Source organism: Lemur catta, chromosome 14, assembly GCF_020740605.2.
Source record: "Lemur catta isolate mLemCat1 chromosome 14, mLemCat1.pri, whole genome shotgun sequence".
Classification (NCBI taxonomy): domain Eukaryota; kingdom Metazoa; phylum Chordata; class Mammalia; order Primates; family Lemuridae; genus Lemur; species Lemur catta.
In genome coordinates, this window is record NC_059141.1 from 47,781,318 (window position 1) to 47,806,476 (window position 25,159).

Below are 25,159 nucleotides of genomic sequence, written 5' to 3' on the forward strand. Positions count from 1 at the left end.
CCTGTGCCAGCCCTCCGTGGGGACCAACTTCTCCCCACTCCCAGGGCCACCCGCTGCGGCTGCTGCCTTGGCTCAGGCCCTCTCTCTAGTCACAACAGGTGCAGGCTCTGGAAGGCCTCTTCCTGCCGGGGACGTGCCTGCCAGCTCTGGCTGGGAGAGCCCAGTCCTGCTCCGGGTGGAGCGGGATGTTTTTGTTGGATCCCGCCCTTGGCTGGCTTGGGGATTTCGTTTCTCCCAGGGTGGGCGTAGGAGGTGACAAATGCTCGCTGGGCACCTGCACGGTGCCAGCCCTGTGCTGAGAGCATGGCCTCTCTGGGTAGTACTGCTCAGCTGTACAAGGCTGCCACTGCTTTTCCTGCTTTACAGTGACCTAAGGCCCGGAGAGGCCGATCAGCTTGCCTGAGGTCACATAGCTGGGAGCGGTCATGTGGGAATTTGAAATTGGGTCTGTTTGATCGCAAAGCAAATGCCCTTCGAACTGCACCACAGACAGGCACTTCCAGGTCCCCAAATCTGATGGCCCAGGGCCTCCTGCTATAGCACTCCCCTGGTTGAACCCTGCACTGACTTCCCAGGGCTCCTGGAGAGCCACCCCTGCTCCCCGCTCATGGCTGACGGGGCTGTGCTTAGCTGGCCCCTGCCGCCGCCTCCGTCACTCACCGTCTGCCAGACATGCCGGGCTCTGCTCTGTGCCCAGACACAGGCTTATTTCTGCCTGGGCCCTTGCGTGTGGCCACTGGCTGTTCCCTGTTGTTCACATTTCAGACGCAGTGTCCGCTCCTCAGGACGCCCTTTCCTGACTCCCAACCTAAAGCCGCCCCTCCCCACCCCTTCCCCTGTTTCTCCATATCCGGGGTGCACAGCACCAGCTCCCGACCTTCCATCCAGTGCTCACTGTCTCCCTCCACTGGGGGAGCACTGCCTTTCCCACCGTGTCTCTCCAGGGCCCAGGACGATGCCTGGCGCACACCTGCCCCTCAGTAGGGCTGCGGGAGGGACGCAGCTAAGGGGAGCGCCCAGACAGGGTGTGAGGGGTGTGTGCCCCCTTTGCCAAGGGCAGGACCGGCTGAGCTGGAGGGAGCGGCTCCTGGGGCAGGTGGGGAGGTCAGTCGTGCTGCAGGGACTTTCACAGGATCATGGTCTCTGGGACCTTGAAGGCCACCTGCTCCAGCCTGGCACCTGTACCGGGGCCATGAAGATGAAGAAGGTCGAGCCTGGTTGTCAAGGAAGGACTTTTCCTTCTAGTCTAGTCACCACCCTGATTCCACCAAGAGGCAGCCCAGCCCTGGCTTTCGTGCCTCTCCAGTGACGGGGTGCTCACTACCTTCTAGGCGGCCGTGCCACTCTTGGACAGCTCTGGCCTGACGGCATACAGCTCCTCTCCCCACCAGGGTGACCCACACATAAATGGCATCCGTCTCCTGGCAGGGTCCCCTCCTGCTGCCTGCCTGGGGCTGCAGTGATGGCGGCAGCTCCTCTGTCCTGCCTGCTTCCTTCCTCAGTTCAAGTGCTGCGGCGGGGAAGACTACCGCGACTGGAGCAAGAACCAGTACCACGACTGCAGCGCCCCCGGACCCCTGGCCTGCGGGGTGCCCTACACCTGCTGCATCAGAAACACGGTAGCCCCTGCTTGGGGGGCGGGGTGCACGAGGGGCCCCCCGGCTGGTCAGACTCCTCGCTCCTTGCTCCTCGCTCCTCATCCTGCCCGGGTTGGAGCAGGGTGGTGTGGGTGGGTGGGAGTAGGCAGGGGCGGTGGTCAGAGCTTTCCTGAGCCTCAAGGGCTGCTGCAAGTGGAGATTCTGGGGTAGGAGTAGGGAAGCCGTGTCTTTATCGTGTGTTAGTTAACATCGATTGAGCACTTACTCTGTGCAAGCCTGTTCTAGGTTCTTTGGTTGCATTAACTCATTTGTTCCTTATGCAACCCTGTGGGGTAGGTACGGTTATTTTACCCACCTTACGGCAGAGGAATTGAGGCACCAAAATGTTAGGTGTCTTGCCCAAGGTTGTTGGGGCTAGGATGAAATGCAGGCAGCTGCTGCCCAGGCTGTGCTTGGGAGCCCTTCGGGAGGGAGCACTCTTAAAGCTGGGTGAGGGGGGAGGGAGCCCTGTGCAAGCTGGGTGAGAGGGGAGGGAGGGAGCACTGTGCAAGCTGGGTGAGGGGGGGAGGGAGCACTGTGCAAGCCGGGTGAGGGTGGAAGGAGAGGCTTCTGGACCAGGTAGCTCAGCAGGGTCCGCTGAGTTGTAGGCCGAGCAGGGCCTGCACTTTGGGCGACTCCAGTGGACTTTGGCCGTGAGGTCCTAGTGATCATTGGCAACCGGGTGCTTGGAAAGAAGCCTGGTGACATAGATGCCTCCTCCTCCCCCCAGCACAATCCTCTCGCCTCTGTCACCTCCTCAGTCCCTGGGGATGCTGTCCTGTGCAGTCCCTGCCTAAGTGGGAGGCTCTGTCAGTCCTGGTGTTTGACTGACGTGTCCAGAAACTGTTTCTGCACTGGGATGAGGTGGAGAGCTTGGCGGTTACTCACGCCCCAAATAGTCATGGAAAATTTCTCCTCTGAGAAATTCTGTGCCCACTGCCGGATTCTGTAAACCGAGCAGCTGCGGGTGGGGGCCTTGAGCACGAGTCGGGGAGCCAGCGCCAAGTGCACTGGCCTAAAAAGGGCTGGGCTGGGAGGGGAGCTGTGTTTGGAAATGTTGGCTGTTTTAGGGCAGCTCCTGGGCAGGGAGGAGCCCAGGTTTGTGGAGGGGCCCATGTGGGGTGATGACAAACTTCCTCACCCAGGGCAGCAGCACCAGAATGTCCAAGTTGGGTTGTGGAAGCCCAACTTGTATTCATTCATTTCATTCGTTCATTCAACAAATCTTAGTTGAGGACCTACTATGTGCCAGACACGTTTCTCGGTCCTGGGGGTACGGCAACCACACAGAGAAGTCTCTGCCCACATGGAGATGACACTATAGTGAGGGAAACTGATTTAAGTAAGTGAAAGATAGTATGTTAGAGGGTGATAAACGCGAGGGAGAAAAGTAAAGCAGGGCGTGGAGGATTGTAATTTTGGATACTGAGAAGGCGGGTTCTGGAGGAAGTGAGGGAGTAAGCTGCAGGTGTCTGGGGAAGGGACATTCCTGGCAGAGAGAGCAGAAAGTGCAAAGGCCCTGAGGTGGGAGTTGCCCTGGAGTGTTTGAGAAACAGCACAGAGACCAGTGTGGCTGCAGCAGAGTGAGCCCGGGCAGGATGGGAGGAGGTGGAGCCAAGGAGGTCGTGGGTGCCCTGAAGGTCACGGGTAGGACTGTGGAGTGTCCCTGAGTGCCGGGGCCCTCCGGGCTGCGGTGGTGCGGTGGACCTGACTTGGGATTTACCAGGATCACCCTGACTGCAGTGGAGGACACAGGCGGACACAGGGAGTCAGGTTAGGGGCTAATGTGCAGCAGTGCAGGGGTCACAGGCCAGCCTGTCCAGGAAGCAGACTCGGAGCTGCTGGCCAGTGAGCAGGAGGCTTGGCAGGAGCTGCTCTGGGGCCAGCAGCCATGGCAGGGAGGCGCTGGAAGCAGGGTTGGGCAGGGGAGAAGCTGAGCAATGTTGCAGTCTCAGCACGGTTTGGCTGGGGGCCTCTGCTGAATCTACGAGACGGTCCTTTAGAGCTGTCCCATATCAGGGTGACAGGGCCAGGCCTTCATACCCCCACGTTGACCAGGCATCGTGTGAGGACAGTGCCCCACCTGGGAAGGGACGTGCTGGCTTTGTGTTAAGATGTCTTAGTGTGGATTCGCTCCTCAGCTCTGTGCGGTGGGTGAGAGGAGGCACACGAATCGCCTTGTGAGCTTTGCTGTGCCGATTTCTTAACTGCCAGGAGTCCCCTCTCCGACTCCCCGTCGTGGGGCCCTCTGCCAGACGGAGGAGGCTCCTGACGGCGGTTTCAGCCCTGTGAGCTGCCGTGGGGGCGGCTGCCCAGGGCTATGATACTCAGCAGCGTCTTCCGCAGAATGTCCATTCTGGGGTCAGACCAGGAGGGCTTCACCTTTGGAAAGACCAAGGGTGCATTGTCCTCCCACCCCCTGGGGAGGCGGGTCCCCCGGGCCTGGAGAAGGATCCGGGCTCTGGTGTCAGGGAGGCCTCTGCCAGTTGCATTCTGCTAGGAGACTCGGTGCCCTCGAGGCAGGACTGTGATGCCACCTCCAGGGCTGGCACAGTGAAGTTACTCTTGTCACCTCCTTCTATGTAGTTCACTATGTAGGTTCACTGTCTGCTCCCTTTCTCTAGCATAAGTTCCATGAAGGCAGAGACTTTTGTTGTTCTGTATTCCAAGCGACTAGAACTGTGTGATTGGCACGATATAGGTGCTCAGTTAGTCCTTGTTCAATGAATGAATGAACGAACGAGGTGGAAAGCACCCACTCCCATCCTGTGCTGGTGCACCTGCTCCCCAGGCCTAACCCTCTCCTGGGGTCATGTTCATGGCCTGGAAGGTAGCCTAGGGCCACCTCCTCGCGCTGCTGACTGACGCCAAGCGGGCACTGGGCGTTGCTGGCTCTGAGGGGACCCAGGGGACCGTCTAGACCGAGGGAGGTTATTTCGCTCACACACCAAGCCCTGACATTTAGAATGTCCTGGATGACATCTGAGGCCCCACCTTCTCTCTTGGCGGGAGAGTAGACACCCTTCCTTGCCTTTCCAGGGGCTAGAATTGTGAACAGAGTCACTCCAGCCAGCCTTCCTGTGCGGCCCTGGGACAGCACTTCATGTGTGTGTCACTTTATATCCAAAACAGCCCCCGGAGGGGGGTTTGCTGATCCCCACGACCTATTTGTTTATTCATCCATGTGTTCATTAATGAATATGTACTGAGCGCCTCCGTGCACCATCCCTGTGACCCACCTAGGCTGGTCACAGATCTCATCGGTGGCAGAGCAGGGTCTGGCCCCAGGAGAAGTGGTGCCCGGGGCCAGGCTGGGCACTGGGCTGGTGCCCCCTGCATCATCACTAGCTCCTGTGCACCCCCCCTCCATGGCAGCGTCACTGGGCTGTGGAGCAGTGGGGCAGGAGTGATGGGGCTGGCAGGGTCACAGCTGGACCAGGGATCTTGCTCCCTCATCTCACAGATGAAGAAGGAGACCCCGCAGGGCACAGGCGGCGATGGGAAGTGGCCCTGCCAGCCTGTGGCTTGGAGCCTGCCTGGGGGAGGATTTGACTGGGTCTAAGGCCCGAGCACAGCTTTCTCTGCACCTGAATTAGTCAGTAGCTGGGAGTCCTGGAGAGCAACTCTCGTCCCAGGAAGGGATTGTGGCAGCTCCCTCTGCTGGTGGGGCAGTAGTCTGCGGGGCAAGGAAGTGTGGCCAGGGCCCCTGCCTTGCTTCAGGTAAACCACAGCTGACCAGGGTCCCAGCCGCGGTCTGAGGTTTTCCTCCGCAAGAGCCAGCGGAGCCTCGATGGCTCAGATGGCGCGTAACTGTGTCAGCCCAGTGGTGCTCTGGGCGGCCACCGCTGGGGAACCTGGCAGCCCAGTTCTCTCTGGGGTCCCGGTCTGCTGCTGGTGGCAGGTGGTTCTCTCGCCTCAGAGCCCTGGAAGTAGCCCTCCCACGTTTCCTCACGGGGCTTTTCTTGGAGGGGGCGGGTAAGACGCAGACCAAGGCTAGACCGCCTGGGTTGGGATCTCAGCTCCGTCCATGCCAGACAGTGCAACTCTGCATCTCAGTTCTTTCATCTGTAAAATGGGCGGAGGCATATTGTCTGTTAGAGTAAGTGCCATTATAAACGTTAGCTATTATACATTTCTGTTTCAGACGGAAGTTGTCAACACCATGTGTGGCTACAAAACTATCGACAAAGAGGTAATGTCTTTGAAATGCCTTTCCCTAGAAATGTGGCTCTTCCCACCCCACCCCTAGGATGATCAGAGGGGCTTCTGGAGGTGGGGCTCCTGCCTGTGAACCAGAGCCAGGAGTGCTGGGGTTTTCCGCCCCCACCCAAGCACAGGTGGGCTCAGGGAACCGAGAATTGCCCCCGGCTGGGAGATGCTACCTGCCAGGGTTGCCGAGCACCTGCTGTGGGCCGGTCCGTGTGAGGCACCAAGCCCCTTGCCGGCACCCTCAGCCGTGTTCAGCACTAGCTTGCCTCTGCCCCCGGGGCCACCAGTTAGCAGATGGCTCGCGCTGGTTCCCTCTGCCTGGGACCTGGGAGTCCCTGGAGTTCAGCAAGCCCTCTGGTGTCCTGCCGGGTCAGCTGCCTGGGCAACTCCCCCACACTAGGAGAGAGGCGGGGGTGGTGCTGGGAGGGGAGCTGAAGGTACCGGTGACCCGAGATGCTTCAGAGCAGGGGTTTTCAAGGTGGGGTCCCTGGACCACAGCGACAGCATCTCCAGGAACTTGTTAGAAATGCGCATTCTTGGGGCAGGTCATTCTGACACATGCCAGAGTTTGAGAGCTACAGACCAGCAGTGGTTCTCAACCTGTGCGAACCAGTAGCCATTTTGTATAACGAACTCTTGGTAATGCCCTACTTATTATCCCCAAATGGAATTCATAGACAATACGACCTACCTACACTCCTAATTACAAAACAATCAACATAGTGATCTCAGATGAAAGAAATAAAGCAGTTTGTAGCTCTGTGACACGTTTCAACCTGTGAATGCTCAGGCAGCGGTTAGTGCAGCAGGAGACACGATGACGGGGTCGCGTTTGCCCTGATGTGAAGTATCCTTGAGACGGGGGTGACCGCGGGGCAGCGGGTGCAGGGTTTGTGCTGGCAACTCGCCTACCATGGGCATCATTTTTGCTGTTGGCGGGGCGTTTTAAAATGGTGAACAATTCTTGATAGAGTTCTGAATTAAATAAAGTTTAATTATCCCTTAATTTTCATAATAGTAGTTCTGGGAAATTCATTGTAACCAGTGTAGAAAATTCTTTGTTTTTTCTAAGTACCTGAAGTTACGCTTCCGGCTCAGGTAACCATAGGTAGGTTTTTTACTCACACCGATGCCTGGGGACATCTGAGAGTCACACAGGCAGGACAGTTTGTGGGACTGGATTGCCCTGAGCTCTGCAGTCCCTCAGCTCTCAACCCCAATCGTTGGGACAACCAGAAGTGCCACCACAATATCCCCAGTGCTCTCTAGGGAGCTGTACTGCCTGTTGAGAACCAGTGGTCTAGGGCTACCTCCTCATGCTGCATATGGGAAACGGAGGCCCAGAGCGGTTGAGGGACTGGCTCAGACCTCGAGTGAATGGCAGGGTCGGACGCAGGCTCCGGCAGGGCGAGCTGCTCGGCTGGGCTGACCGGCTCCTCCCCGTGCAGCGCCTCAGCGTGCAGAACGTCATCTACGTGCGGGGCTGCACCAACGCCGTGCTCATCTGGTTCATGGACAACTACACCATCATGGCGGGCGTCCTCTTGGGCATCCTGCTCCCCCAGGTGGGCAGAATGTGGGGCCCGACAAGGCGTGGCGTGGCGCTCACAGGGAAGGGCGCAGAGGTGCAGGGGCACAGTCTGGGCTGGCCCTGGGAGGGCTGCAGGGCGGGAGGGAGAGGGCGAATGGCAGTAGCATTGGTGGTTGAGCCCGTCCAAGTGCTCACCTGGCACTGTCTCCTTCACGCTCTGGGAGGTAGGTATGACCATCATGCCCATTTCACGGGGAGGAAACTGAGGATCAGCGAGGCTGCTTGACTTGCCCAAGGTCCCCTAGATAGTGTGTGGCAGAGCTGGGGTAGAGGCAGGAATCCCAGACTGGCGGGGGGGGGACACAAGGAGATCGCTGGGATTTCCTGGGTGGGCAGAGGGGGCCCAGGCTGGGTCTGCTCGGGCATTGGGGGTGCTGGGGGAAGTCTCTGCCATGGGGGTTTCCTGGGCCAGCCAGTGCCATGACGGCCTGTGACTGGCCGAAGGGTTTCTGGGAGCCGGGAACTGCCAGGGAGGGCTGCCCTGATGCCCAGCAGGCTCTCATTGGTCTGTCCCTCCTTCCCAGTTCCTGGGGGTGCTGCTGACGCTGCTGTACATTACCCGGGTGGAGGACATCATCACTGAGCACTCTGTCACCGACGGGCTCCTGGGGCCTGGCGCCAAGGCCAGCGTGGAGACCGCAGGCACGGGATGCTGCCTGTGCTATCCTGGTTAGGGTGCCCGCCTGGGACGGCGGCTCCAGCAGGACCGTGCCGAACAGCACCTCTCGGTACACACTGTGGGTGGACAGGACTGCAGCCCCTCTGCCACACTCGGCACTGACTGAAGCCCGGGCTGTGTGTGCCTGCCCGTGGTGCCCCTCAGCCACCACCTCCCCCAGGGGGCTTCCCTGCGGCCTGCGGAACAAAGGCGTCCCTTCTCCAGGCCTGGGACCAGGGGCAAGGGGAGCTCAGGGCTCAGCTCCGGCCCGTTTTGTTTCTGCCAGTGCCTTGGCCGGTGGTCCTTATGCCCCTGCGAGGGCGGTTTTGTAGTGACTTGTAAGTGAGGAGAAAGGGGAGCGTGTGTGTGCGCCCCAGGGAAGGGAGGGGCGGGCTGCAGCCCTGGGCCGCACCCCCAGCCACGCCCGGGGCCAGATCGGGCCACTTCTCAGCCTCCAGGTGCCTTGAGCCCTCTCCCACAAGCGCTGCTGCTTTGCTGACCCTGGGTTTTTATGTGATTTTTGTAACATCCATCTTTTGTACAGATAACAGGAGTTTCTGACTAATCAAGGCCGGTTATTCCCCCACCCGCCCTATTCTTGTCCTCTCCAAGCCAGTTCATTAATCAAACATTAAAGGTATGATTTTTTTTTTTTTTTTTGGTCTTTCATTTCTGCTGTTTTGTTTGGCGGGCAGTGTGAGGAAGGCCTCAGCCAGGACTTGGAAACGGCTTGCTGGTGCAAGAACTGAAGGCAGCTACACTGGGCCAAAGATCTGAAGGTTTGGTATAGTTTGGGACACAGGCCGGGGAAGGCCTCAGGGCTGGAGGTTACGACACCTATCTTACTGAGAAGTGAGGGAAACAGGCTGGGTGATGTATGGCATGAGGCTCCACCCCCAGGAAGCGGGCCGGATGGGAACTGGGAAAGCCCGAGAGCTTGGGAGGCAGCAGTGCCCACAGGCCCACCTGTGGCTGCAGAACCTGAGCCGCTCAGCCCCAACAGGAAGCAGCTCATTGTCCCCAGGGCTGGAGGGCGATGCCATGCAAAGCGTGGCACTGATCGCCCCCTGCTGGCGATGGCAGGAGTTGCATGGACCAGTACACCCAAATCTTTGGGCTCCCCTCCACATGTTCTAACTGTTCTGTGAGCTTCTAAGTAGCCAGGGCGATAGAACAGCAAGTTCCCCAAACTCGAAGAACTCTGATGGTGGGGACTGCCCATGCACCCGGAAGTCGAGTGGTTGGCTGCCTGGTCTGCCATGCGTACGAGCCTGAGTTGTCTGATGTGTAAGGGCAGGGAGGGGGGTTTACAAAGGAGAGGATAATGCCACAACAGAAACACATCATGGAGCAAACTTTGTGCCAGGAACTTGTGTGAACATTTTCTAGATATTAACTCTTTTAATCCTCCCAACTATACGTGGTCATTCTCATCTCCATTATTGATGAGGAAACTGAGGCACAGAGCAATTGGGTAAGTGATAAAGTCATGCCTTGAGCCCAGGTGGAATCTCTCTGGGCACCCAGCCCCTCTGCTTCACTGCCTCTGCCGCCTCCTGTGCACACGAGGTGCCAGGTGTGGAAAACCAGCCGGGGCTGCACTGCTGCTGCATCTCTGCCCGGGCGTAGCCATCACAAGCTGCTGCTGGAGCCTCTGTCTGGTCCCCGTGTTGACCGTATGGACATAGGCGAGGTTGAGCTCTGTGTCTGATTGGTGGCCTCGTGGCTCCATGGCTCTGGCTGTTCTCTGAGAATTCTCTCTGTGCCCAGAGGGGAGAGGGCAGCGAGATGGCAGAGGCCCTGCGGGACTGGGACTCCTCTGAGTCTGCTTGTCCGAAGTCACCTTACCCTGGAGCCTGGACACCTGGTTGCCTTGTCATTCTGTCTTTCCACCACCACTCACAGACGCCCCGCTACCTCTCACTGCGGGCCCTCGCGGCTGCTTCCGTGGACCAGGCTTGTGGTCGGTGCCCACAGACGGCTGAGCTCCGGCAGACCCTCATCTCCCCTTGTCCAAACCTCAGCCACTCACCTCTCGAGAGCGTGGAACAGAACACCTGGAGAGGGCTTCGTCAGCCCTGTGGCCGGGGGCTCCCCTTTTGTGCTTGAGACAGTAATGTCCTCCTTGTCTCACAAAGACGGAAGAAGGACCCGCAAAATGAATCCTTTCCCACACCATGGCTCACAGAAAAAACGACAATGTTTGTGCAGCCCACAGTATTTGTGAAGCTAGAGGAGATTTGTGGGCTTTGATTATGGACTTTTTTGTTCTATAATTATAAGGAAAATAAAAAATGCATTAGGGAAGACCAACTTTGTATAAAAATTCTAAATACAATATTCTCAAGACATGTTTTTAACAGCTTACTGAGGCATACTTGACATAAACTGCAAATATTTTTTATTTATTTTTGTAGATAGGGTCTCACTCTGTCACCCAGACTGGAGTGCAGTAGTGCAATCCACTGTAACTTCAAACTCTCGGGCTCAAGCAATCCTCCCATCTCAGCTTCCCAAGTAGCTGGGACTACAGGGGCACACCACCACATCCAGCTAATTTTTTTATTTTTTGTAGAGACAGGGTCTCACTATGTTGCCCAGGCTGGTCTTGAACTCCTAGCCTCGAGCAATCCTCCCACCTCAGTCTCCCAAAGTGCTGGGATTATAGGCATGAGCCACTGCATCCTGCCAAACTGCACTTATTTAAAATGACAAATGTAGGTGTCAATGGAACCATCACCACAATCAAGAGAGTGAACATATCCATCACTCTAAAAAATGTCCTCTTGTCCCTTGGTAATCACTTCATTAAATACAGCCATCCCCACCCTAACCACCCCCCGCCCCGCCCTGTCCCCAGGCAACAACAATCTGCTTTCTGTCTCTATAAATTACTTTGTATTTTCTAAAATTTTACATAAGTGGACTCATACAGTATGTGCTCTTCTTGTCTGGCTTCTTTCAACAACTATTTTGATGTTCATTTTGTAGATATCAGTAGTTCATTCCCTTCTATTGCTGAGCAGTATTCCACATGTGGATATGCTGTAGTTTATTTATTCATTCACCTATTGGTGGTCATTTGTGTTGTTTCCAGTTTTTTGTTATTACAAATAAAGCTGCTATGAACATCCATGTACGTGTCTTTATAAAACCGTATACTTTCATTTATCTTGGGTAAATGGGAGTGGAATGGCTGGATCTTATGATAAGTGTATGTTTAACTTTTTAAGAAACTGCTAAACTATTTCCCAAAGTGGTTGCACGAATTTATACCATCACCAGCAGTGTATGAGAGCTCCGGTTCTGCATCCTTGCCGGCATTTGCATGGTCAGTCTTTTTAATTTTAGTCATTCTCATGGGTGTGTGGTGATACTCAATTGTGGTTTTGATTTGCATTTCCTTAAGAATTAATCCAGTTGAGTATCTTTTCTTGGGTTTCTTTGCCATGCACATAATTTCTTTGGTGAAGCATCTGTTGAAAGCTCTTTTTTTTAAAAAAAATTGGATTGTTTCCTATTATTGAATTTTGAGAACTCTTTATTCTGGATACAAATCCTTTATCAGATATATGATTTGTGAATATTTTCTCCCAGTCTGTGGCCGCTCCATCTGAGTCTCATTTGTTGGTTCCTCTTCCCCAGCCTCTTTGCATTTGAGGGTCCCATCTGTCTTTTCTGTCTACACTCACTCCCTCGGTGAGCTTCCCTAGCCTCGTGGTTTTAAAAACCATCTCTAAACTTGAGACTCTCAAAATTACCTTTCTTTCTTGGACTGATATATCTGACTGACTACTCAATACCTCCACTTGGATGTCTAATAGAAACAGACACCTAAAATTCCCAGTGCTAATCCCCGGTCTTCCTCCCCCAGACCTGCCCCTGCAGCGTCTTCTCCATCTCAGGCAACCATGGCCCCCTCTTTCCAGATGCGTAGCCCAACAAACTTGGAGTCAGACTTGACTGCTCTGTCTCTCCCATGCCTCCTCAAACCCACTAGCAGATCCTGCAAACTCCCTCTTTGAGACACAGCCAGAATTCTCTCAGCTCCAAGCCACCACCGTCTGTCACCTGGATGCATCTCATGGCCTCCCAATTGGTCTCTCGTGGTCCATGTTCTACTCAGTAGCCGGACAATCCTGGTAAAGGGTCGATCCTGTGGCCTCTCCTGTGCTCCCTGCCCCAGCCACTCTGGCCTCCTCAAGTCCCTCGGGGCTGCCAGGCCTTGGCATTGGCTGCCTCGTCTGCCTGAACTTCTGTGCTGTCAGGTGTCAGCACGGCTGGCTCTCAATTTTGTCTGGTTGATGTCACCTCTCTGTGAGACCATCCTTGGCCATCCTTAATAACACCACAGTCTCCTTCCTTAATCCCCTGTGCCCTAGTCCCAGATTTCTTTTTCTCTTAGCACTTATCACGGTGTGACGTGCTGTATACTTTTACTTACTGTCTCATTTTCTGTCTCCACTACAGGAATGAAAGTGCCACGAAGGGGGGAGTGTTTGTGTATTTTGTTCATGACTTGTCTTAGCCCAAGTTCTCCTGAGAGTTGATCTGAGACAAATCCTTCTTCATATAGACAATTTATTTAAGAAGTGATTCCAGGGAGCAGGAGCGAGGGACAAGGAAGTGGGAAATTAAACAAGAAAGGAGGAAAAGCCAATATAAAAAATGCATTATTTTAAAAAAATTTAAAAAATTTTTGATTTTATTATTTTTAATTGACACAATTGTATATATTTATGGGGTACTATATGATATTTCAATAAATGTATACAATGTGTAATGATCAAATCAGGGTAATTAGTGCATCCATCACCTCAAACATTTATCATTCCTTTGTGTTGCGCACATTCAAAATTTGCTCTTCTAGCTTTTTGGAAATACACAATAATAAATCATTGTTAATTACAGTTGCCCTATGGTGCTGTAGAACACAAGAACTTACTCCCCCGTTCTAGTTGTGCTTTCGCATCCGTTAATCTACCTTTGACTATTCTCCCTCCCAGAAGGCATTGCAGTGGGGCCTCCCACCCCCTGGGACCCCATGAAGAGGCTTGGGAAATGGGAGTGAACTGTCCACCCAGAGGATGAAAGAGGGGAAAACATTTCCTCATCAGCCCCCATTGGTCAAGTGGCCCCCAGGCATGAAGTCCCTGAGGTTTAGGTTGCACATGCATAAGTACCAAGCAGTTTCTGTAGCATTTCCAACTGCAGCCTCAGAGAAGCCCCAGGCAGGAAGAGAGGGGTGGTCAGACTGGAGGGCAGGTGTGCCCTGGTGCACCTGCTCAAAGAGCTGCATCCTGCAGCCCTGATAGGACATGGGGCCCAGAGGATTTGGAACAGAGACAGAGGCCTCTGATCCGCACTCTGTCCCTAGCACCTAGCCCAGTGCCCGGCACTTAGTAACAAATCAGACAATAGACCACAGCTGGTGAATGAAGGGAAAGGGTGAATGAGGAGATGCTATCCATGGGGAGATAAGCCCTAAGCAGCCCCTGACAGCCAGGCCAGGGCCTCGCCTTTGTCCCAGAGGGCCGACTGGCGAATGGGGCCGGCACTCACAGCCTGGACTCCGTGTGATGCTGGGGCTGTGCTGGGCCCTGGGATGGACCTGAACTTTGCCTCCTGATCTTTGAGAGGACAACCCTTCTTTGATGACTTCTCTCCACCATCCCACCAGTCAATCAAGTAACAACTGCCCTTTTTTCATGCACAGCCTCTGTGCTTGTCTCTTTTCACCCATAATGATCCCAAATCACTATGTTACAGAAAAGGGACTCGGGATCAGAAGTGTTAAGGAATGTACTCAGGGTCCCGCATCCTGTGAGGGGTACAGCTGGGATTTGACTGACTCCAAGGCCCTTGTCTCCCATGTTATGTCAGTCTGGAACTTGAGGTCCTCTCTACCACTTCAGCCTCATCCCTGGGCTCTACTCTAGACAGCAGGTTCCTGGACTGACCCAGTTCGTTCTTAGCTCACATGGGTCTACCCATCATCTCACCAGAAAGATCCACATCCCCACCTCCACATCTCCTCTGAGTATCCCTTCAATTCTGTGGGTGGAGGGACTTATTTTATGGTCACCCATTTTGCAGATGAGGAAAGTTGAGGCCAGACTAGCTTAGTAAGTTGTATGTCAAGAGGCTCTGCCAGCAACCCCAGACCCTGGCTCAAGCCCTTGCCCTGTCTACCACTTTCCTGGGGCCTGGAAGTCACCAAGAAACATGGGGCTGCTGGCTCTGGCACAGGCTGTGGGCCCTTGGAGGGAGCCTGGTTTGCAGTCCTGAGAGCCCAGGAAGGCAGAAGTCGGGAGTGTTCCTGGTAAGAAAATGAGCAGAACTGACATGGCGGCATGTGGTCACTAGGTGGCGCTGCTGGACCACAGTGTGACCGCGCTCGGCAACTCCATTCCCCAGTCTGGGCACCCGCTGGGGCAGCAGCTGGAGTGAGCCCCCCACCCATACCCCAAAAGAGCAGAGCATAAGGTGAGGGAGCCTACAATACTATAGGCACATGCATATAGTAGGCACTCAATAAATAATTGTTAAACGAATGAGTGACCATTCTGTGAAGTTGGCATAGTTGAGACTTTTTCATCCCAATTTTATACAAGGAAACTGAGTTCAGATACCAGCAGTAGTAATTGGCTGTCATTCGGTCACTATGCACGGGGCACGGTGCTTAGCACATTTATTCTCCACCCTAAACAGGACCCGAAGTGAAGTCCCCCGTCAGCCAGCACAGCCAGGCCTGGGTGTCGTGTGACCACCAGAGGGCGGGCTCGGCCTCCAGACAGCCACAAGGGGCCGGGCAACGACTTAGATGCCAGAATGAGATGGGGGCACCCGGGCTCTGGAGGGCAGGTTCCGCATCTGTAAAACGAGGATGACCGTCCCTGCCCAGCCAGGTCTCTGGGAGGAGGAATGAGACCATGCACGGGCAGTCTTAGCCCCTCCGAGGGCTTACAGCACGGTGCCTGGGGCGGGGGTGCTCACCGAGCAGGTGCTGGCTGAGGGCATGGGAGTGGCCTGGAGTGTGCGGCGCTGGCAGGGCCCTGGGACTCTGTGGGACACCAGCCCCGAGGGCCAGGCTCGGCCTGACGTGCTGCCTCATAGGCTGTCAGCCTGGTCGGATCTTTGTCCCGCTCTGGGCCCCTGTCTTCTCTCCAGAGGGAGCATCTTAGGGTTTCCAGGAGTGATGGCTCCGGGAGGCCATGCCAGACCTGTGGACGCCCTTTAGTGCCCTGTCAGCCCGCGGATGGCTGCACTGTCCCCCCGCCAAGCAAACCCGCCATGGCTGCCCTCCCTCGCCCAATATCCAGTGGAAAAACCCAGAGAAATCACACAAAATGGAAACATATCTGCATCAAATAAGGAAACTAAGACTGTGCTTGAGGCAGATTTTGTAGCAACTTCCAGCAGAAACTCAGACTAAGACACTGTTAGCGGGGGGGCTGGAGGGGCTCGGCCTCCTCAATGGGGTTTTTGTCATCGGCCTCAGTGGCCCTCCTGTGGCTGGCGTGGGCTGTGCTGGGGAGCTCTGGGGCAAGACAGTGGAGGCCCCTTCACAGTCATGTGGACCCTGCTGGCAGCAAAAGTCGGTCTTATGAACCAACTCCCACGAGAGGAGCCACCCACTCAGATTGGGCAGGGGAAGCAGGACACAGACCCCACCTCAGACCAGCAGAGCCACCCAAGGCTCCTCGCCCGTGGTGCCTGGAGAATTACAACGGGGTCTCACACCCAGAAGGGGGACTATTCCTGGACCAGGGCTTGGCTGGCCACACACCCCTAAAAGGCACAGCTCTGTGAGGAGGACTCCCTCTGCCAGGGCCTCAGGGGGCCGTGTGGGAGCCGGGGCCCACAGCCAGGACTCTCCACTGGAGGAGAGTGGCCAGGAGAAAAACTGGACTGTGAGAAAAGGTGCAGCAGCAGGGAAAGGGGAACGAGAGGCAAGGATTGCGCTTTAGCATCACTATAGCTCCAGTGCCTCCTAAGACATGTAGTAGGTGCTCAATAAATGTGTGTCACACACGACTCACAGTATAACCTTCCTCAGCAGCAGATCTTATGGGCAGAATTAGAATATTTGTACTTCAGGCTCTATGTAAGTTGTAAGAGAATACTGCTTCTATTAAAGTCTCTGTGGTAGGAGACTGTGGTAAACGAAAACACAGCATCTGGTTTGCATGTCCATTGGGCGCAGTCAGTAGGAGGACTGAAAGTGCAAAAGTCTATGCAAGATACAAAGGATCAGAGGGAGAAACTTTCCCAGGATGGAAAGGAAAAGGTCAGGAGCAGAGCATCACTGAGAACGTACAAAGACAAGTCACAAGAGTCTCACCTGAGTGACTGGCATTCTCTTCCCCCGACAGACACCCCCCCCACCCCAGAATAAAGGAAACAGAGGAAATAATAAAAGTTGTTAAAGAAGTTCTATAGCACCAGTTTTTGAATATAAAAAAAGAAAAAAAATTAAAACAACAATTATTAAAGAAGTAAACTTTTTAAAAAAGAGACAAGGTCTCCTTCAAAATAAAAGAAAAAAGGAATAAAAAAGTGAAAAAAAAAAAAAGAAAAAGAGACAAGGTCTCATTCTGTCACCCAGGCTGGAGTGCAGTGGCACAATCACAGCTCACTATAGCCTTGAACTCCTGGCCTTAAGCAATTCTCCCACCTCAGCCTCCTGAGCAGCTGGGACTACAGGTGCAAGCCATGGTGCCCTGCTAGAAGTAAACTTTTCATTAAAAAAAAGATAAAAACCCTGTAAATTAAAAAATGTGCAAATCCTGTGGCAGTTCTTCCCAACTTTCTTCAGTGCTTAACAGAGAAAGTGAATACATCTGTGAGATCTCTGGGTGGTGGGAGGAGGAACCCCAGGCCCTGAGCGTTGGTGATTAGACTCTCAAATGCCTGTGGCCCCCCTCACAGCTCACAGGTGAGCCCTAGAGACACTCACACAGGTGCCCTAGGAGATGAGCACGAGGCTGTCCATTGCAAGCTGTTTGTAATAGTGAAAAATGGGACTCCTTCTAAGAGTTTGCTAAAAGAGAAGCAGCTACATGGTGGTGTGTTCCTGCAGTGAAACATTCCACAGCACGTTAAATGAAGGAACACTATGTATCAGAGCTCAAGAACACAATGTTGAGAAGAAAATATACATACCACATTATATTTATCTATTCATCCATTGATGGACATTTGGGTTGTTTCTACATTTTGGCTATTGTGAACAATGCTGCAATGAACATAGATATGTAAGTATCTGTTTGAATTTCTGCCTTTGATTCCTTGGGGTACATATCAAGGAGTGGAATTGCTGGGTCATATGGCAATTTTATGTTTAGTGTTTTGAAGAACTGCTGAACTGTTTTCCACAGTGGCTGCACCATTTTACATTCCTACCCACAATGCCCAAGAATTCCAGTTTCTCCACATCCTTGCGGACACCTGTTATTTTCCTTTCTTCCTAGGTATATACCCAAGATAAATGAAAACATATGTCCATACAGAAACTTGTACATACATGAATGCTTATGGCCACATAATTCATAATAGCCAAAAATTGGAAACAACTCAAATGTCCATCAATGAACAGATGGATAAATATAATGTGTTATATCCATACAATGGAATGTTATTGAGCTATAAAAAGTATTAATAATAAAATTCTAATACATGCTACAATATTGGATGAACCTTTAAAACATTATGCTAAATGAAAGTCACAAAAGACCACATAATAATGTGATTTGATTCATTTGAAATGTCCAGATTGGGAAAACCTATAAAGACAGAAAGTAGATTCCCAGTTTCTTAGGACTGGGAGTGGGAGTAGGGGAGTTAAGGGAGTGACAGCTGAAGGGCACAGGTCTTTTTCTTCTTCTTCTTTTAAAATTATTATTATTATTATTATTTTTGAGACAGAGTCTCACTCTGTTGCCCAGACTAGAGTGCCGTGGCATAAGTCTAGCTCACAGCAACCTCAAACTCCTGGGCTCAAGCAATCCTTCTGCCTCAGCCTCCCGAGTAGCTGGGATTACAGGCATGCGCCACCATGCCCAGCTAATTTTTTTTTCTATATATTTTTAGTTGTCCAGATAATTTCTTTCTATTTTTAGTAGAGACGGGTTCTCGCTCTTGCTCAGGCTGGTCTCGAACTCCTGAGCTCAAATGATCCACCTGCCTCGGCCTCCCAGAGTGCTAGGATTACAGGTGTGAGCCACCATGCCTAGCCAGGTCTTCTTTTTAAGGTGATGAAAATGTTTTAAGTTGACTGTGATGATGGTTGCACATATCTGTGAATATAGTAAAAACCATGAATTGTACACTTTAAATAGGTGAATTATGCGGTATGTGAATTATATCTCAGTAAAACTTAAAAAATCTATGACTTAGAAATGTATCAAGCCGAAGTGCAGTGGCTCACGCATGTAATCCTGGCACTCTGGGAGGCCGAGGCGGGTGGATCGCTCGAGGTCAGGAGTTCGAGACCAGCCTGAGCAAGAGCGAGACCCCCATCTGTACTAAAAGTAGAAAGAAATTATCTGGCCAACTAAAACTATATACAGAAAAAATTAGCCGGGCATGGTGGTGCATGACTGTAGTCCCAGCTACTTGCGAGGCTGAGGCAGGAGGATTGCTTGAGCCCAGGAGTTTGAGGTTGTTGTGAGCTAGGCTGACGCCACAGCACTGTAGCCCAGGCAACAGAGCGAGACTCTGTCTCAAAAAAAAAAAAAAAAAGAAAGAAATGCATCAGGTCTAGATGATTTTATAGTCGATTACAGTAGTAATAAGGTAATACTAATTGTTATAACTTCTGTCCTTATATCTTGGGGGATTAACACAATAGAAATTTATCTTTTACTCGCATCAAGACCAAAACAGGTGTTTCTCGTTGGTGGGTGACTAATACCCAATGGTAGTCCAAGAATCCATGTTCCTTCCGTCTCATGCCTCTACCATCCTTAACAGATAGTTCCAAGGTCATTGCAAGAGAAGAAAGTGCATGAAGAATGGGAAATTGGAGGTTTTTATGCCCCAGGCCTGGAAAGGATTTGCTTCTGCCCATTTCATTAGCCAGAACTCACATGGAACCCTACCAACATGTGAGGCTGAGAAATGTACTTTAGTGTATTTTAGTACTTTAGCCCAGAGGCAAGAAGAAATGATGAGTTCTTATCAAATTTTAAAGAATGGGAACTTCCTATGTTATTCAAACTATTCCAGGCTACCCAGGGATTACAGCAAGTTAAAAAGCCTCTGCACAACAAAGGAAACAATCAACAAAGTTAAGAGACAATCCACAGAATGGTAGAAAATATTTTCAAACTACTCATCTGATGAGGGATTAATAACCAGAATATGTAAGGAACTCAAACTACTCAATAGCAAAAAAGCCAAGTAATCCAATTAAAAAACAGGTGAAAGATCTGAATAGATACTTCTCAAAAGAAGACATACAAATGGCCAACAGATATATGAAAAAATGTTCAACATCACTAATTATTAGAGAAATGCAAATCAAAACTACAGTGAGATATCATCTCACCCCAGTTAAAATGGCTTTTATCAAAAAGATAGGCAATAACAGATGCTGGCGATGATGTGGAGAAAGGGAAACACTCATACACTGTTGGTGGGAATGTAAATTAGTACAGCCACTATGGAGAACAGTACGGAGGTTCCCCAAAAAGCTAAATATGTCTACTGTATGATCTAGCAATTCCACTACTGGATATATATCCAAAAGCAAGGAAATCAACGTATTGAAAGGACATCTGCACTCCCAAGTTATTGCAGCACAATTCATATTAATAATAGCCAAAATATGGAATCAGCCTAAGTGTCCAACAACAAGTGAATGGGTACAGAAAATGGGGTGTATATACACAATGGAATATTATTCAACCATAAGAAACAATGAAATCTTGTCATTTTCAGCACCATGGGTGGAACTGGAGGTCATTATATTGAACAAAATAAGCAATGCACAGAAAGGTAAATACTGCATGTTCTCACTCATATGTGGGAGCTAAAAAAGTGGATCTCATGAAGACAGAGAGTAGATTTATGGTTACCAGAGGTTGGGAAGGGTAGAGAAGAGGAGGGAATGAAAAGAAGCTGGTTAATGGGTACAAACATATGATTTGAGAGATGAAATAAGACTTAGGGTTAGATAGATCAGTAGGGTGACTACAGTTTACCATAATCTATTGTACATTTCAATCTAGCTAGAAGAGAAGAATTTGAATGGTTCTAGCATAAAGAAAAGACAAATATTTAAGGTAATGGATATCCCAAGAACACTGATTTGATTTTTACAAATTACATGAACATATTAAGTTATCACATGTACCCTGAAACTGTGTACATCTATTATGCATCAATTAAAAATGCAAAAGTTAAAAAGAAACTATGTATTGGAAAGAACACACCACATATATGAGAATATCAATTCTGAATGAACAACACCAAAATATACTTGTGACATTTTATACATATATATATATATATATTTTTTGAGATAGGATCTCGCTCTATTGCCTGGGCTAGAGTGCAGTGACATCATCATAGCTCACTGCAACCTCAGACTCCTGGGCTCAAGCAATTCTCCTGCCTCAGCCTCCCAAGTAGCTGGGATGATAGGCATATGCCACCATGCCCAGCTACTATTTTAATTTTTTGTAGAGACGGGGTCTCGCTATGTTCCTCAGGATGGTCTTGAATTCCTGGCCCCAAGTGATCCTCCCGCTTCAGCCTCCCGGAGTGCTAGGATTACAGGCGAGAGCCACTGTGCCTAGCCATATATAAATTATTAGGTCATTAAATATGAAATATCCATTTCTTATGAAAAGTTTAGTTTATTATATCTCAAATAAGAAGCAGTACAATTAATCAAAGTATGCACCTAAACTATCAACACAGTTTTGCCATTTTAATGGTAGCTTGTTTATGCCAGCAGCAAAAGAAGCCCGGAGAGAGTGGTGATGAAATCATGAAAGGTGTTTTCCACAGCTTGTTGAGAACTAAATACTTTTCCTTAGAAGAAGTGGTCCAAACCCTGGAAGAAGTGGTAGTCAGTTGGTACAAGATCTGGTGAATACAGTGGATGACAGAGAGTTTCCAAGTCCAGCTTCTGTAGTTTGAGCAGCATTGTTTGTGTAACATGTGGTAGAACGTTGTCTTGCAAGAGGATTGGCCTGTCTCTATTGACCAATCTCGGCTGCTTAATCACAAGTATCCTCATCATTTTGTCCAATTGGTTGCAGTAGACATCTGCTGTAATTGACCAGGTTTCATGAAGCTGTAGTGGATAACACCAGCACTGGACCACCAAACACACACCATTAGATTTGTTTGATGAATATTTGGTTTTGGACTGTGTTTTGTCACTTCATCTTTATCCAGCCATGGTGCTGATTGCTTGTGTTGTCAAAAAGAATACATTTTTCATCACATGTAACAATACAGTGTAGAAATGGTTCACTTTTAGGTCGTGACAGCAAAGAAAGGCAAGCTTTGAGACAATTTCTCTTCTGACGCTGGTTTAATTCATGAGGAACCCATCTATCCAGCTTCTTTACCTTGCCCATTCTTTTCAAATGGTCCAATATTGTTGGAATAGTAACATCAAACCTTGCTGCTAATTTAAGTGTAGGCTGAGATGGATTCGCTTCCACTACAGCTTTCAGCTCATCATTATCCACCTTGGTCTCAGGTCACCCACGTGGCTCATTTTCAAGATTAAAATCACCACAACAGAACTACTCAAACCATTGACATACTGTGCGTTCATTAGCCACATCCTTCCCAAACACTTTGTTGATATTTCAAGCTGTCTGCACTGCATTGATTCCATGACGGAACTCATATTCAAAAATAACTTGAATTTTTGACTTATCCACGGTTTCACAAGAATTGCTCTAAAAAAATTTGAAAGTTAATCACAAGCCAAACTGTGCATTTGAAAGAATGAGGATGTACCTTCACAATAAAAATAAAACAAGAAGTGTCAAGGTGAAATGTCAGAGATATTAACCGTCAAACTTAGTACTTAAGGAAATCGGACATTTCATACTTAATAACCTAATCTCGCTATTATATATAAATTCTATATATTATATTAATATATATCTCTCAGTTTTAATCCATGATTCCTGGCTCATAATTCCCATAGCTTTTGTTATTTCCTAAGTGACTAAAACAATAAACATATCTTTTGTTGAAGTATTTGAACTTTTGTCCTTGGTTCCTGAAGCAGCTTTGGAACAGCTTCAGAGTGATTAAGGTGAAACACAGTTTTTTGTTATCATCTTGGGGCACTTTAGGCCTCAGAAAGCACAATCTCTCTCTGACCTTCTCCTGCCCTCCTTTCACCTGCTCCTTTTTCTCCCCAAGGCAGGCCATAGATACTAAAAATATACCCTGATCTTACCCTGCCTCTCTGTCTTAGAGCTGGCCATAAAGAAATTCTCTAACCTACCCTGTCTCATTGTAGGTCATAAGATGCCCATTTTAGAAAAGGTCCTGACTTGTACCCAGGAGGAGGGAAGGCTGCACAGAGAGGCTGAGAAGACGCTGAACAGTCAGGCTTTGCTGGGTTTCCCCACTCAGGCTGTTTGTGTTAGATCAGACCCTTTTTGTGCAATCACGTTGCTACACAGTTGTTCATGCTTCAGTCATGCCTATCCAGTGAAGTCTACACAAAAGGTCCAAGAGGACAGGGTAGAGAGAGCTCCTGGCCAGCTGGACACGTGGAGGCTCCTTGAGGGTGGGGTGCCTGGCGAGGGCATGGCAGCTCCACACCCCTCCTCCCATACTGAGCCCTCTGCACCTCCTCATCTGTACCCTTGGTAATATTCCCTATAATTAACCAGTAAATGTAAGTATTTCCCTGAGTTCTGTGAGCTGCTCCAGCAAATTAATCAAACCCAGGGAGGAGGTCATGGGGACCCCAATGTATAACCAGTCGGTCAGAGCCCAGGTGAAACAGCCTGGGGCTTGTGTTTGGCACTGGAAGTAGGGGCAGTCTCGTGTGTGGTCTGACGCTGTCTCTAGATAGTGCCGAGACTGAGCCAGAGGACACCCAGCGGTCTCTGCTGCAGAATTGCCGGCTTGGTGTGCCAGGAAAACGCCCCCCACATCTGGTCACTGATGTATTTTTGTTGACTGTTGTGGCGTGAGCAAAGGAAGAGCAGTTTGTATTTTCTACAAAATATTCTACGAAAATTACTGGATTTTGAAGAAAAAGAAAAATTCTCTGTGCATTTAAGCAAAAAATCAAGTGAGTTAGAAGGGAAAGGAAAATTTGCTTATCATTCAACTTTTTCTTATATGAACAGCACCATGGAGTAACCAGATGATAAGTGAGAGGAACTATTGCCTTATACAATTACTGTAGCTATAATAATAAATGGAATATCTGGTGTGACTTGGGGGCTTCCACCCACAGTGACGAAGGCCAGTTTTCTGCCCCCTGGCACCCACACCCAACTCCCTAGGGCTATGGTGTCACTTATTTCCCTGCATGTGGCCCTCACTCCTATTCCCTTGCATTCAGGGGATGCTCTAGAAATCCCTCTTAGCGTGACGTGAACACAGCCCGGAGTGAGACTAGGCACATGTGTGGCTTTGGGTGGCAGAGAGCCCGTTTGCTGTCCATCCCCCCATCTCGAGGATGAGCTGTAGAGATTCCCCTCCCAACTCTCCCCCACTGTCCCAGGAGTCGTCAGGCAAAACCTGTGCCTATTCCTAAAACCCAGACCAGAAGGAGTTCAGAAGTGTGGGGCTGGAGCATCTCAGAACCTAGACCTACTCAGCAGGGGGGAAGGCCAGGGGTTAGCTAGTCCATCCCCCTGCCACCAAGCCATTGGGCAGGAAAAAGAGTCAACCTCCTGTCACCAAGCACTGGGCCAAGGGGACTCAGGGAACAGGTTCCATCTGACACTTGACCATAGCGCACCCCTTCCTGACCCCAGCCCCAAATCAACCATGACCCCAGCTATAAAAATTCTTGCCCCTGATTGCAGGAGAGTGAACGGGAGCATGTGAATGATTCCATGGGGACCCAATCAAGCTTCTGGTCCAGCAGCTGACCGGCATTACATTGTCACATAACAGCCATGGATGTCCATTTGGATAATATTTTTTGGCCATCTGCTGGGTACCAGACACTGTGCTAGGCACTGAGATACAGAGGGATAAAGAAACAGTGCCTGTCCTCGAGGATCCCACAGTCTAAGGGGGCACAGAGGTGGTAGAGTGGGTGTGTCACTCTGCTAGGGCTGCCACCACAAAGTGCCACAGATCGGGTGCTTAAACAACAGACATTTCTTTTCTCGCAGTTCTGGAGGCTGGAGGTCTGAGATTGAGGTGCTGGCAGGGTGGTTTCTCCTGAGGTCTCTCTCCTTGTCTTGCAGGTGGCCACTGTCTCGCTGTGTCCTCACATGGCCTTTTCTCTGTGTGCATGCATCCCTGGTGTCCCTCTCTCTCCTCATAAAGATGCCAGTACTATTGGCTTAGGGCCCCACCCTTATGACTTCATTTAACCCTAATTACCTCTTAAAGGCTCTATCTCCAAATACAGTCACATTGGGGTTAGGGCTTCAACATATGCGATTTTTTTTTTTTTTTGAGACAGGATCTTACTCTGTCATCCAGGCTAGAGTGCAGTGGTGTCAGCCTAGCTCACCGAGGCCTCAAACTCCTGGGCTCAAGTGATCCTCCTGCCTCAGCCTCCCGAGTAGCTATAGGACCGAACCACCAAGCCTGGCTAGTTTTTCTATTTTTTTTTGTAGAAATGGAGTCTTACTCTTGCTCAGGCTGGTCTTGAACTCCTGGCCTCAAGCAATCCTCCTGCCCTGGCCTCCCAAAGTGCTAGGATTACAGACATAAGCCACCACTTGGCCATTCAACATATAAATTGGAGGCGGAGGGAATAAGCGGATAGAATTCCATTTGTAACAATGTGTTTTAAGTACTATAATAAAGGCAAGACCACTCTGAGGGCAAGAACACCAGTGGAGACCCAGATAACACCTGCCTAAATAGGTAGGGGTTATA

General features: G+C 50.6%; 1 protein-coding gene across 3 annotated transcripts in view; it reads left to right on the top strand.

The window, feature by feature from the left end:
- The window catches only part of TSPAN15 (tetraspanin 15), a 38,523-nt gene extending 29,773 nt beyond the window's left edge, over positions 1-8,750 (top strand). For 2 of the 3 annotated variants that reach the window (XM_045569325.1, XM_045569326.1), the window contains exons 5-8: positions 1,503-1,619; positions 5,782-5,829; positions 7,295-7,411; positions 7,962-8,750. In XM_045569325.1, the coding sequence (XP_045425281.1) occupies positions 1,503-1,619; positions 5,782-5,829; positions 7,295-7,411; positions 7,962-8,111 (432 nt within the window). In that variant the 3' untranslated portion in view covers positions 8,112-8,750. Of the gene's footprint in view, positions 1-1,428; positions 1,620-5,781; positions 5,830-7,294; positions 7,412-7,961 lie in introns of all 3 variants that reach the window. The other variant, XM_045569328.1, reaches the window with a different exon arrangement.
- Positions 8,751-25,159: the final 16,409 nt, after the last annotated feature.